The 15,271-nt window shown below is 34.8% G+C and overlaps 1 protein-coding gene and 1 non-coding gene across 3 annotated transcripts in view; one reads left to right on the forward strand and one right to left on the reverse strand.

Moving 5' to 3' along the window:
• LOC149075746 (lysosomal protective protein-like) overlaps nucleotides 1-15,271 on the forward strand; it is a 136,495-nt gene that overhangs the window by 12,318 nt on the left and 108,906 nt on the right. For both annotated transcript variants that reach the window (XM_089243256.1, XM_089243255.1), the window contains exons 4-7: nucleotides 5,990-6,081; nucleotides 7,281-7,377; nucleotides 11,998-12,165; nucleotides 13,530-13,654. In XM_089243256.1, the coding sequence (XP_089099382.1) occupies nucleotides 5,990-6,081; nucleotides 7,281-7,377; nucleotides 11,998-12,165; nucleotides 13,530-13,654 (482 nt within the window). The remainder of the gene's footprint in view (nucleotides 1-5,989; nucleotides 6,082-7,280; nucleotides 7,378-11,997; nucleotides 12,166-13,529; nucleotides 13,655-15,271) is intronic.
• Nucleotides 13,826-13,899, reverse strand: TRNAT-GGU (transfer RNA threonine (anticodon GGU)). The gene has a single exon. It is a non-coding gene; the product is annotated as a tRNA-Thr (tRNA).

Raw genomic sequence — 15,271 nt, forward strand, 5'->3', positions numbered from 1 at the left:
ATGCAGTCTGCACTCGTTATAACAACCATGTGTTATTGTGACTGTTTCATTGTAACCATTGGTACAATGAGTCCAAAACGTTTCTCTATTCATTCCATGTTATTAGTTATCCAATATAATGACTTATTATTATTTAATGCTTTTAGTGGTTTTCTAAATTTTCCTGATCCACATTATAACTGCCACAGTCAGGGTTGTTTGGTTTAACCAAGTGGTTTTTAAAAAAAATCAAAAGTGGCTTAAATATAATTTTTTTTCCTGAAAAATACCATATTGGTTCATTAATAGCCAAAATTTTTCATTCTTAGCACATTTTATATTATTGGAGACATTCTGATTTTTGTATCTTCAAATGGTATCAGTGGGTTTTTTTCCAAAAAGTGTCATAAAGGTGGCCTGAATGTATAATATGTTTTTATATAAAATATCTTAGCTATTTAAAGTGATATACAGAAGCCAGAATTTCTCATTCCTACCGTATTTTCTAACTGTTGGCTATATTCTGATGCTCTATCTTTAGCAAATTCATTAATAAGGATTGCATCACGTCTAAATGTAGTGGGGTATTATTTCACAGGGGTTTTTTTTGCTTTGCTTTTTTTCCTTCACAAAGAAGCAGCAACAGTATTGACACCATCATGCTAGAGGGCAGGTGGTCTTATACAAATACAAATACAACGCCACACAGGCAAATTGCCCAACGAGGTGGCTGACTTAAGAGCATCATGGATCCCCGAGCCATTTTTTGGAGGCCCTACCTACTACTGCTGCACCACACATGCAACCCGCCCACACACCCCCCCCCCGCGGAACCCCCAACGAATCGGTACATGTGGGAATGTTCGTGTACGTGTAGTGAAACCAGACGTGAAATTTTTTTTTGTTTCTCTGTAATGCTTGTTATGTGTAGTGCTGCCATCTGCCACCAGTTTTTCCAACCATGAGTGAAGTGTTATGATTGAATGATTTATCGTTGTAGGACTGTTGCTCTCTGTGGCGAGACTTTTTAACGGGGAGATCGGCTCGCATTTGCGCCTTGAAGTTGGGAACCACAGAAAACCAACTTCAGCCGACCACCACTGTGGGGTTCGAACCCGGATCCTCGCATCGCGAGTCCGTCACTATAACCAATAATCCAATAAAGACACCAGCTGCCCCTAAGGGACACAAAGACCAGTATACCCTAGTAGTTACATTTCCTCAGACATAAATGTCTTGAAAATTTTCATTTTCTTTCCCATAAGAAGTAGCACATCTCGCACTGTATATCACCTAGTCTTAATATACAATAGGTTTTTTTTTATACTTTCACTGTTAAGCTCATTTAATCAAGGTTCTACTGTATAGTAGTAACAGATTTATGAAAAATAATCAGCTATGTACAGGGTAATTACAATTAAAGTTTCGATTCCAAAACTATATAATAAGTACTGATCAGAATGACGAAAATTTTCATGGATACTCCGGAAGCAGTGGAAATTTCTTTGGCAAAAGAAAAAAAGTGCAAGCAATACAAAATGTGCAAGTAGATTATGCTGTACTTGGCCAGCAGTGTAATCTATTTTGTGCAACAACATCATTTCGGCACTTCAACAGCATCAGTGTGTGGATAGAACAACTTTCATCAAGATGCACATTGTAATACCAGCAAAATAGCTGCTGAAGAACTATTGTGACAATAACAGGATGACATGACACCTGGCCAGTTCACCTAACCTTAACCCTTGCAACTTCCGGCTGTGGGGAGTACCTCAAAATGTTATGAACAGTGGTCGGATTGCAAACTTTGGTGAATTGCAAGCTCTAGCGCGTCCCCTATACGTTAGAAGTTCCTCAGGAATATTAATGTGGGGGCGTGTTAGGTTTAATAAAAGTGAATTGCAAGTGCATCCACATCATGACCATGGCATACTCTTGATCTGTTGTTGAACCAGCATTTTTGTGCTTTCACTTCATAGCCAGAACACGATGGACAACATATTTGACATTTCTTAAGTTTTAGTTATTTGTTCAATTACTTCATTTTTGTGATGTTTCCATTAACTATTAAATCGTGCAATGTTAATTAAGTTATCATTTTGCTCTTGGCTATCTTGTCCATTCTGTGAGCAAATTTCCCACATGTTTGATGAGTACAGTGTCGTTAAATTTACATTTTTAAGTATATTTTCCCCTTTGCCGTATAAAATTCCATTGCTTCAGGAATATTCATGTAAATTTTTGTCATTCTGGCAATGCTTTTTTTTTTTTACAGTGTTTTTAAATAAATACTTTAGTTATAATCACCCTGTATATTTTAAATCATTGTGTAATGAATCTATTTTTCCAGTATGGACATTTTTACTTACTCTCCATAGCCTTACAGCACATAATACGTTTTGTTTGTTTATAAGTTGTTAAAGAAGGTGAGAAGAGAAAATATCTATCTTCCAAGAGAAGAGAGTTGGAATGTGGCTTCCGTCCTGGAAGGTTGTCTGTTTTGAGTGTGCTTCAAAATAAAGTCTTGATCGCTGTAGGAATCAGAAGAAGGAAAAACTTGTATCTTTTCTCTTGTTTTGCTCGTTCTTCAGAACAGGTTTTTCTTTACGCCAAAACAGCCTCTTGGCGATGGCATGCAGATTTGTTGGCGGAAAAGTTCTGTGACTTCACAATACAGGAAGACAACAGCGCTCGAAACCCGAAAATCCCTACACACTGTTCCCTAGTTCTCCAACCATAGAAAAGTTGTGTTTCTTCACAACATTCCCCCCATCCTCCCCAAAGATTTTTGTGTAACAAAAATCACGTGCGAGGGAAACAACAGGAAGAAGATCACAGTGAAATGTAGGAGGGACAACATTGATTGTGCTGATGCATGTGCAACTGACAGGAAAACAAAATTATAACAAGTTATGAACAAAAGAGCATGTGTTGCATGTGTATGCCTGCCACGACAGGGACGGGGAGACCCACCCACTCAGAGAGCGTGTTATAACATGGAGTAAACCAACAAAAAAATTACATAACTACATATACTTCATTAACAAAAAACAATGTAGAGCAGCATGTGCTCGAATTCTGGATTAACATACAATAATTTGTGGTCAGTGTGCTATATATATATGTGTGTGAGTGGTTAACTAATGGTCATACATAAATGTAATTTGTGTGTTCAAAGACAGTCTCTAATTTTGAGTACTTGATGGCACTCGGTGTACATCAATCTTTGTTTTATAACACTCTTCGACTATTAAGTGATTTGGTAGGACTTAAAAAAATTATATACAAAATTTTCTGTAAGAATTAATACTCTCTCTGATTTCGGTCAAGCACGAAAGGGGCCATTCAAGTATTACGTAAGCAGATTTTCAGCCATTTTTTACCCTTTCCCTCCTCCTGATAGTTTTTTGCCCATTTCGGGCATTTGCCCTGCTCTGACAAACTTATAAACTAGCCCATCATTCAAGTTGGGTCCCATTTGGTACATATACAAAATTTAGTGATGATCGATCAAAAATTGTAGATTTTTATAGAGAACACACACAGAGAGACGGACAGACACACAAAATCAATTATATATATTACTAGCTATACTACCCGGCGTTGACCAGGTTTTCTTCAATGAGGCTTTTTTGGATCACGTGATATCTTCCCCTTTCTTTGAGGGACATGCAAACCGTTTCTAAGTTCACCAATATGGTGACTTCCTGCGCGACTCATGAAAGAAATAAATCTAGATTTAAAGAAACGTAGAAATGAATATATATATTTTTCTTTTTTTAAAGTGCCTGTTTCTGCTTCAAAAAATGCTTAATTAAAGCTGTGGAATTTTTTCGATTTACTTTTTACGGGCCCATAATTAATTTTAAAATTTACTAAACTACATGAATTTATGCAGTTGAATATCAAAAGACAATACGGAGACATTAATTTTCATACTTGAGAAGATGTAAATAAAAAGTTGAAGTCAATGTCATTGCCTGGATATCCAACTCAAAAGTAGGTCCAGCTATAATTACTTCATATTTAATCTCCTGGGCTTCGTATATCTTTAAGCGAATTCAATATTTCAAAAATCGAGTATTTAATACAATTTTTTAAATTATTGATGTGACAGAAAACCCCACCAAATTTCCGCATTTCTACATTAAAATCGGCAATGTTAACACTGATTTCTATGAGGATCACCATTTTCCTGACTGTGAAAGCGATGCTGATGATGATTATGACGTCATTCAAAAAACTTCATTACTGGGAGTATTGAAAATGTGGCAAACCATTATAAAGGCATAAATATTATACTTATACTGACAGTGTTGAAGAAATGACAAACCATTGTAAAGGCATATACACGTCTTAAACTCATTGCTAGGGAACCACAGTAACCAAAGTAAACGTTTGGAAAGAGATTGTTGAGGCCCAAAAACCATTGTTGCCCGATAGTTTTTTTGCCCTGCTCTGACGAAATTTTAAAGTAGCCCATCGTTCAAGTCGGGTCCCATTTGGTATATATGCAAAATCTGGTGACGATCGATTTAAAATTGTAGATTTGTATAGAGAACATACACACACAGACAGATATGCAGAAAATCAATTTTATATATATAGTTATATATATATATATATGGATTAAACAGGATGCACTGTAATACATACGTGGGTGATTCTCACGAAATTGTGACAAGAAACAAAAAAAGAAATAAAAATGCAATTGATCAAAAAATTATTCGGAGTATCAGTGCTTGTCAGAGTAGAAAATAAAGTACCAAAGTATATGCAATATATGACATGAATGTCGCTCTCCACTTGTTAATACAAGATATACGGAAGACTGGATGTTGTGAAGATATTTATTATTTGAGATGTTAATTTTTTAAGGAAGGAAAAAACTCATCTCTGCCTCTACCGGGAGATGAGTTTTTTCCTTCCTTAAAAAATTAACATCTCAAATAATAAATATCTTCACAACATCCAGTCTTCCGTATATCTTGTATTAACAAGTGGAGAGCGACATTCATGTCATATATATAGCCCTCTGGTGGCTCGTCGTCCATGAGCTATTAGCTGATCGGTTTCACCGTCCATTGCACGGTTCCGTTCGGCATATATACGCTCTAGCGAAGGAAAATCTCTATCTCCTCTGTAGCTTAGTGGTCAGAGCACTCGTCCGGCAATCGAGGGACCCGGGTTCGTCTCCCGGTAGAGGCAGAGATGAGTTTTTTCCTTCCTTAAAAAATTAACATCTCAAATAATAAATATCTTCACAACATCCAGTCTTCCGTATATCTTGTATATGCAATATGTTGCCAGCTTCTAGCATAAATGTCAAGTTATTGCTGAAACAGATGAAATGCCTGTCAGGTTTGCCTACCTTTTAGCATGGTTGAATTAATTTTTTTTTTTCATGACAAAATTTTAAATAAACTTCATTGCTGACTGTATCCCACTTATTAGTAGGAAAAATTGTCCCTAAGAATTTTTTGGGATTTTTGATTGAATTTTTTTTTTTGATAACTTTTTTTCCATTTTTTGTCCTATTTTGTGAGATTGACCTACATATGTATGAAACATGGCAGAAGAATTTTGCCAAAAAACACATCACAATTTTTAGACGTGTTAACCCTTTTCATGGTTTTATAAATCATACTTATCCATACTATAATCAGCACAGTAGATATAGCCAATCTCCCCGCCCCCCGTAAAATGCCACTTGTTTTTCCAAAAAAAAAAAACTTTGTGATCAAGGAACAACCCAAAATTTTGTTCACGGTGCGTGCCAAATCGGGGATATCAATGTGGGGCTGATTGGTGGTTAGAAATAACCAGTTTAAAATTTTTCATTCATAAAAATGCTATCACAAGGAGTGTCTGTGTGTGAAAAGTTCCAAAACAGTTTTGTTTTTTGCATAAAAATAAATAAAAAAATGTTATTTTTTTACAAGTGCAAATGCCTTCATTGAAATGTATTGATGAAGTTTGTTTAGTTTATAAAATAGCATACTCTTTTTAGGGATTTGCTGTTGGTAATGGTTATCTAGATGGACAAAACCTCTACAACGCTCAAATGTTTTTTTCATATCATCATGGTCTCATGGATCTTACGTATGATACTCATATTCTTTGACTTATCTCTTGATTGTTACTTAAAATTTTAAATTTGAAATGCTCCTGCTCCTTAATATGTTTTTTCTCCATAAATTACAAAGTATTTATAAATGCTCCGCATTAGATAGGCAATGTTCTTAATTTTTGATAATTTTTTAGTCTTACCATAATTTGTACTCCCATTTATAGTATCATCTTTCTAGTCCTAATATAGATGTCTACGCGATTTTTACTGCAAATTAAAAATTTCCCACTTTCCCTTAATGTTAGGTAAAAAAAATTCCAAAAAATGTCTGTTGCCGGTCTTTTTCCCCAAAATGATATCACATGCAAAACATTGCACAATTTTGGCACCTGTGGATCTCTTGTGTGGTGTTCCTATATGTACCAGTACATCTTTTTTCATTAGCTAACATTAGCTTGCTGCTGTGGGCGGGCAGAGTGTGGAAGGGAAAGAGACGCTGACGAGAGAGAGAGACGAAACACACGTCTAGTCACACGAACGACATTTAATACAAGCAAAAAGAATAACTATCATACAGCAGTGGTGAAGTGAAGGGAAAAAAAGAAAGTCCTCAAAAAAGGGAAAAGTTGCGTATATGGGGAAAGAACATGAATACACACACACACAGTAAGAGGGGAAAATGATATTATCCCCCAACAGCTGCTTCATCACTTTTATTACTATAAATCTGTGATGCTCTTGTGGTAGAAACAGTTTTACAAAACGTTAGGTACAGTCTCCAAGATTCCTATTAATCACTATTCAGGCCAAAATGAATATATTATTGTTCACAGGATCAAAGATTGGTGAAGTCCTTGAAAATTTCAACACAATCTTTGAAAACTACTGTTTTTGGAAGACAGTGACAACCAGCATTTGCTTTTTGATCTTCATTGTGCTAATTCATTCAACCTTGTGTTGAGCAAAACTGATTGAAATGATGATTCTTAGCATTCATAATAATTCATCATTATAAGGTCAACACTCATTATAACGACTCCACATCAATGCAACCATTCCATTATAATGACCTATCTCGAGATAATTCCCAGTTTTTTTCATATAACATCTCTCCTATATAGTTTTCCTTTCAATATAACGATTATCCAATATACTGTATTTCTGCTGAAACAATGAGGGTTGATATAATGAACATCAACTGTAGAATGTATTTTTTGTGAAATATTTTCAGGCAGTGGAAAGCGTTGACCAAAGCCTGCTGTCAAGGCATTCCATCAAAAGAGACCTGCCATTTTTACAAATCGCCTGATAAGGAATGTCAACGTCTGGTAAAAAAAATTATAAATTTTTCCTTGTTTGACTAACCTCTTCCTATACAGGGGTGAGGCAACTTCACCTAGAAGGGATGGAAGAAATACATTTGAGGTCCCTCTCAGTATTCTTTAGAGATGTTCCATTAGTAGCCCTATGAACAGAAATTTCTAATCCTTTATCTCATCATTATTTATTTTTTCTGTCGCTACAGTTCAAGAAATAAAAAATAGCGCATATCAAGGAAATGGTGGCTGTGTGGGAGAGAGGAGGGGAAGAATAGAACACCTGCTCTACTTACTTTTACCCTTTATCTATGATATGTTAGTAATAGTATCAGTTTTTCAGAAGTATCACTTCCATTGACTCTGCAGATGCAGATCTGTTACTGAAGTCTTGTGCATAAAGAGGTCAAGTGCTCATTTTTGTAATTTTACCATGAAATTTAATTAAATTCACCATTAAATTCATAATCATTTGTTTAATTTTACCATTATGAAAATTACCATGATGAAACATTGTACACTGGAACCCAGTTAATCTGAAAACTCTCTTAATTGAAACGCCTCTTTAAAAAAAAAAAGATGATGACTTGTGTGTGCAAAAAGTTGAGAATCAACAACAGAAAAAAAAGCGCCATAAATTCTGCACTGTAAAACATTACATTTTGTATAAGGACAATGAATATATTATAACACCTCACATAGTTTCCTTGAAAAATCTTGTTTTCATTTGAAGAAGTGACATATACCTAGCGGACGATGCAGCTCATAGTCATCCTCTCAAAAATGATTTCTGCAGGGAGTTGCTTTATCATTCGGCTCCACGTATGAAAACAGTTTCAAAAGCTATCACATCATCATAAAATTTTGCCATATGTTGCTTCCTTGCTATAACAATGTTTATCCACAATTCCCTGTATTCTCCAAGGACCACCCTAAAGCACTACTACTACTAAACCACACATGTACCTCATCCATATTCTAAAAATTGGTTCTTTTAACAAATTGGTAAGTGTGTGAACGTGTTGTGAACCTGAAGTGAAATTTGTTTCTGTGTAATGCTTGCTATGTGTAGTAGTGTCATCTGCCATCTATTTTTCTAACTATAAGTGAAGGCTAATGATTGAATAATTGCACCCTTGTAGCCTTGTTAAGTACTCCAAACCACTGAATAAGCAATCATCAATGTTCACAGCTCACTGCTATGCTCTTGGCGAAGGTTAGCGATGTCCCTAGGAGAAGGAAGACACACTTTGAGAACCACTCAAAGTTGTTCAGTCATTGATGTCAAGATAATGAGTCGTTTGCTAGTTCAAACTTTGGAGACAATTTCTGCATCTATGAAAATTTGAATGTCAAGGTCTAATGATCCACCCACATCCTCGAAACCAAGAATTTCTTTTAAAAGGTGGAGGATTTTGTCAGATTTCTTTGTTGTTTCTTTATTATCATCGAAGTAGCAAGTCTTGGCCATAATTTTTCCTAAGTTTTCTTTAGTAAGGTTTCGGTCACGTTTCCTCATTTTTCTGTAGTCCAGTAAATGACAATTTCACCTTTCCCCCCCCCCCTTTTTTTTAGAGATTTAAGAGAGACTATCATTTTCAATGATGTTGAAGCAACATTTTTTTTCACCAGTTTGGTGGATTTTAACGCCCCTTGTTCTATTGGCTGGAGCAAAGATGTGACAATGGAAAGGGAAGAAAATCACTTTAATTTCCCTTCAATTGTTAAATTTTATTATCTGGTCTGTAACTCTTATTCCACTCGCAAAGATACTAACTATTATTTTTTTAAAAACCCATGTTAAAAAGACAACCCCTGGTAATCCAATCTGTTCGCTAATCTGAACAGGCCCTGGTTCTAATTAGTTCAGATTAGGAGGGTTCTACCATACATTATTTATATTTTTAATTCATTTCAATCAAAAATTGAGGAAACCTTGATAAGACTGTTTATTTGTATTGCAGTTTCAGTAAAAGTATTGTAATAAGATCTCACAATCATAAGGAAAAATTTTGTTATAACAGACTTTGTGTTCTAAGCAATTTTCAAATTTTTGTCCTGTCAGGTAATAAATTCAAGAAAATTTCTTTTATCTGCACTATAACCATCTTCTGATCATTTCTAATATTAGTGAATGAATGGGACTCCAGTCATTAATTTTTTTTTGGTATTAGAGGAGTTGATTTTTTAAGATATTTTTTGTATATAATTTTGTGTTCTCAGAATGATTTAGCAAATTTTTTTCTTTAAAGCATGATTTTTCCATCCATTCAACGTTAAATTGCAATTTATGATCAACTAAGACCAGACAGTAACCATGGTCTCTAAGTCAATAGGAGAAATAAAAATTGCCACATACGTCTTGCGTATACTGGGAAAGCCAAAGAATTTGGAGTAGTGTGGTGGGGGGGGGACAACGTTTGACTTTTGTTTGTCGATCCTACAAGGAGTATGTGTGATAACTGATAATAATCTGTACTTTTAGTTGGTTTCTTGGAGGGAGAGAAAGAAGCACTCTGCACTCCTTTGGAGAATATTATTGATTTTATAATGAAAATTTTATATTCTTTCGATTTCCTATGTACAATTTTTTTTTGTACCTCTCGCATTAGCTTTTTTTTGACAGTCACTTCTCAAATCACTATAGTGAAATTCGCTTTATAAGCTGAACTAATTATTTTAATCTCAGGGCTCCCACTCGTTCTACTTTTCCTACTTTTTGGTAAAATGTCCTACTTTCTCGGTTTTTTGCTACACTTTCTAGTTTTTTGCTACACTTTCTAGTTTTTTGCTACACTTTCTAGTTTTTGTCTCACTTTTCCTAATTTTTTACCAAATCTATCAACAAAATTCATTAAAATGATTTTAATTAAGGAGGGAATCATCAATATATTGCCAAATATTACAAATTTTGTGGATTGCAATTAATGATTCTGCCAAAGCAGAAATTGTATCAATTTTAAGATTATTTGTGGTGGGGGGGGGGTGGTGGTGGTTGTGTATGTTCACCATTTGGTTTAATAATTTTCAGTTGAGAGTTCAACATATAGAGTAGTCATTATAACTTCTGCTTTGATAGGAAAAAATAATTTTGTATTTTAGACTTCATTGCCTCTTGTACAGTAACTAACGTTCATCATTCAAAATTATGGTGCACATTTTGTGCGTAGTTGAAACTACAGTTTGCATAACAAAGCAGTTGGATACATAGGCCTATTTTAGGTTTGGAGATTTTGATGCTACCCAGTATTTCAATACCCATTCAATACCATTTCTTACCCAGTAGCATTCAATGATCTTTTATATTTTTGGGGCATGCAGAGGCATAAAAAATATTTATAATGCTCAGCAAAGAGCTAGAAATGAAAGTGCTTCATTTGTCAAAAATTATTACACTGGCATTGAACACTAAAATTTAAACAAACTATTTAAAAAAGAATGGACAACACAGTAAAACCATCTGGTCCACCTTGACTTATTTACATCAGACCTCGTAATTTACACATTCTTCATTGGGCTTTTGGAAGTGGTCTTGAAAGAGCGTCATTCTTAAAAGTCTTACATGTCTGCTATGTGGATTGTTGAAGAGAGTTGACAGACTGGACTATGGAAGATTCCAAAAAAAAAAAAAGAATGTAATATATATTGCGAGGAGAGACAGAAAATAATTATCTGTGGTTGCTAGTAGAAATGTTTTTTTGTAACTGTCATTTCTGTCATTTTGCTTTGGCTGAAGTCAGTCTTACGATACTGAAATAGTTCTATGAAAAAAAAAATTAGAATGTGTAAAAAAAATACAACTAGTACAAAGGTACTATCCCCTAACTTTTTTCCAAGTTTTTGAGTGGGAGCCCTGCCATTATTTTGTTATATTTGAGTTATTGTTTTGTTATATAGTTTTGAGCACTAATATCTTTCATGCCTGCCATGAAAGATATTAGTGCATTCAATCCAGTCTTAAAATTGTTTGGCATGAACAATAAAATATAAGCAACATTTAGGAAGAGAGGTGGATTTAGGGATGTTTGTAGCCTTAGCGGACCAACTCAACTCTCAGGAAATTTTATGATAGAGGAGCCGTAGCCAAAGCCTCCTGGTCAGAGTAGTATCTAAGGAGGCTTTGCCATAGCTCAGGAGTGGGTACTTTACTTGCTACATGTTTTTGTTTTAGCCAAATGTTAAATCTCTGGTGAAAAATTGGCTAGTTTTGTCACATTGTCACTGGATTATACTTAATTTCTCACACATTTGAGATTTTTTTTTCTATTATTGAGAAGCTGCTGGTAACAAGAAATTCCCAAATGAAGAATAATATGTAGAAATTATTTGCGGGAGAATTTCTTTTTGGACTAAAAACATAAAAATAATGCACCAAGAAATAATAAAATATGCAATAAAAAATATTTTCTGCTTTTTAGCTGCATATTTAATTTGTAATGCATATTTTCTCAGTTTAAAATATGTTTTTGAATATTTAACAAGTTTTTGAGTATTTTTTCAGTGTATGTTTTGAAATTATTTATTGCATATAATCTGAGTTTCAATTATCAGCATTGTTGTGTATTTTGCTTGATGGTGTCATTTTCAATAATTCTGTGTTTTGAATGTCTCTGTGATAACCTTTTTTTACAGTATCACGATGCTAAGCAAGTGATATATAACTCTAGCTTAAATTTGTACAATCTTTATGCGAACTGTACTCCAGGCAAGAGTCTAAGAAGCAACATGATGAATGAAACGACAATTAAAAGAGATGTTGTCGATAAGATGAATTTATTGAGGTATTCACCAACTCATATGGTAAGTTAGTTTTTAATTTACAAGCGTTTTTTATTCCAAATTTTAATGACATTTATTGCTCATCAAGATTCATTCTTCAGATTGCATTCGCAATCACTGATTTTGTTTTCTGGGTAATAATGAAAGAGCAATTGCTTTTGGTCACACCTTGAATGAAAATGGTAGCTGATGAAGCCCACTTACCATTAAATGAGTCGTCCTTTGTAGAGAATTTTCTGATACAGAGGTATGATTACAAGATTAACACAACTTAAACCTCAATTAACTTTTCTTGTTTTAACCATGCACCTTGTTACAGCAGGAAGTTCCCTCCCCCAGGGGTTAAAGCACTAATTAGACAGCTGGACAATTTTCAGTTTTCTAGATGAAGGATTCAAAGCTTTGAAGCAGAATTTTCATGTCTTACATTTGTATAATTTTTTAGGAACGAGTGCAGTGCTTCTCAAATTTTTTTCTGTGTTATGGCTGAAGAACAATTAGCATAGTCTTTGGAAGTAATTAATTGTACTTGAAAGAGAAAATAATACAGTGAACGCTTGATTTTACGAACCTCCAATTTACAAACTCACATTTTTTCGTGTCCGTATGGGTTCTTAAAAATGATATTTGACCATTGTATGAAAGTGGCAAGAAAATAACAAATACTTCCAGTTTAAAAAAAAAGTTTTCAAAAATAACCCAAGTAGAAATTTGAATGTATATGTTTTTGGATGTTACTATGATAATACAGTTGATGCTACTTATTAGAACCATAGATATTATTATCATCATTCGTGTATCATTATCACTTTTGCAAAGAATGGAGTGGATCAATATTGTGACATGGGAAATAATTTGTTTATAGTTATCTGGACTTCAAGTAATGTTAACATTTTTTTCCTGTCAAAAGTTTTTATTGTATGTTTCGAAGCTAAGGTTTAACTAATTTTTTTTTCTTTGTAAGTTATCATTATCATACTGCAAGTCTATGTAGGGGCTTAAAGGCATTCTTTCTTTCCTACCTTGTTGACAAACATTTACGTCTAACAGTCCATAGGCCATGTTTTGCAGAGCTGCTTTTGCAATTGGATCTCTATAGTGAAGGCAAATGTGTGACAAAAGAAAAAAAAAAAGACTCTCTGAAGGGATCTATGAAACGTATTGTACATTTTTAAAAATTGATCACATTAAGTGCCGTGGACTGTATAAAGAAAATTAGACTTCAAAGACAAATTTGTTATATGCATTCTTCATTTTGAAGAAACAATATTTTTCATTTTATGAATTTGCAATATTTTGGGAATTCTATTACAAATCTGTTGCACAGAAAATTTTTTAGTGATTAGAGACTCAACGAAAACTTTTCTTGTTGATTTTCAAACTAGGGACTGGGGAAATTGAAAGACAGTGAATGCTTAAATGACACAGATATGGAAGAATATTTTAATCAGAATAAAGTCAGATTAGCTCTTCACATTCCTCCTGCAGTTCCTAAATGGACTGCATGCAAGTTAGTCTTTTTTCTTTTTTAAAATCCTATTAAACACTCACTCTTTTTTTAAAATGAAATATGATAGCTGTTTAGAGAGATTTAGATGGCTTTTTTCTCAGCCAGAGATATCAAGGAAACAGTTATTTTCCGGATATTATGCTGAGGTGAGCTCGGAAAGAAAAGTCATCACGTCTCCACCGGGACTCGAACCCAGGCCCTCTTGCATACCGGGCAAGCATGCTACCATCTACACCACTGGAGACACATGAATCTGCCTTCCTAATTTCACGCACTGTGTCGTGAGGCGCTGAAGTAGAGGCATTAGTAGCCTCTCTTAACTTCAGGAAATGGCCCCCGGGTGGGACGGTTTAGAGAGATTTAGATGGCTTTTTTCTCAGCCAGAGATATCAAGGAAACAGTTATTTTCGGTATGCAAGAGGGCCTGGGTTCGAGTCCCGGCGGAGACGTGATGACTTTTCTTTCCGAGCTCACCTCAGCATAATATCCGGAAAATAACTGTTTCCTTGATATCTCTGGCTGAGAAAAAAGCCATCTAAATCTCTCTAAACCGTCCCACCCGGGGGCCATTTCCTGAAGTTAAGAGAGGCTACTAATGCCTCTACTTCAGCGCCTCACGACACAGTGCGTGAAATTAGGAAGGCAGATTCATGTGTCTCCAGTGGTGTAGATGGTAGCATGCTTGCCCGGTATGCAAGAGGGCCTGGGTTCGAGTCCCGGCGGAGACGTGATGACTTTTCTTTCCGAGCTCACCTCAGCATAATATCCGGAAAATAACTGTTTCCTTGATGATAGCTGTTGTTTACATAATGTGATAAAAAATGTTCTTGTTAGTTTTGATTTTCAGAAGCATAAAGGTGAACAGTAAATTTAACATATTCTTTGTCCTGAAATCACTCATCAATTGCATTTGCACCTTTTGCTTTCGTAACATGAAAATCTGAGCATCTACAATCTTCCCTTCAAAATTCAGAAGAGAGGTAGCAGCACCAGCAGAACACCAAACAAGCACAATTCCGACAACATAAATATGTTAGGGTCCCATTTATACACCAATTGCACCAATACACCTTGCATACACCAATTCCTTTGGAATTCCCCATTGCAACGTCTGGGGATAGGGTGACCAGATGTCCTGATTTTTTAAATTTACGTAATCAAAGATTTAAAGGGAATCAAATTATTTTTTGAATATTTAACTGTTTTGTTGCGAAATTTCAAAGTACCCTCACTTTTTGTGTTTTGTAATGAGAGGACTACCATCAACACGGCCACAATGACTACATATCTTACACAGTATATGTTACAGATTGGCTTTTTTGTTTGGTATTCAAACTGAGATGCTTTTACCAGAAATCAGAGAGCAGTTGGAAAATAACTGCAGGATTCTCCACGGGACAAATAATTTTACTTTTTTGGGACATTATGTAGTATAGCATAAAATTTTCGTGGGTTTTTTTTTGGGGGGGGGGGGGTTAATTTTTTCTCAATCTAAAACATATCTCTATTGACATTAGTGTTTGTGTATTTTTCCCACACATTTTGACCAATCAGCAAGAAAACAGTGTCAAACCTATTTGAGAATTTCTAAAATACTGGACACATTAAATACATTTT

The sequence above is a fragment of the Pholcus phalangioides genome, unplaced genomic scaffold, assembly GCF_987345545.1.
Source record: "Pholcus phalangioides strain wild (caught in Gottingen) unplaced genomic scaffold, Ppha-v1.0 ptg000015l_1, whole genome shotgun sequence".
Lineage (NCBI taxonomy): Eukaryota > Metazoa > Arthropoda > Arachnida > Araneae > Pholcidae > Pholcus > Pholcus phalangioides.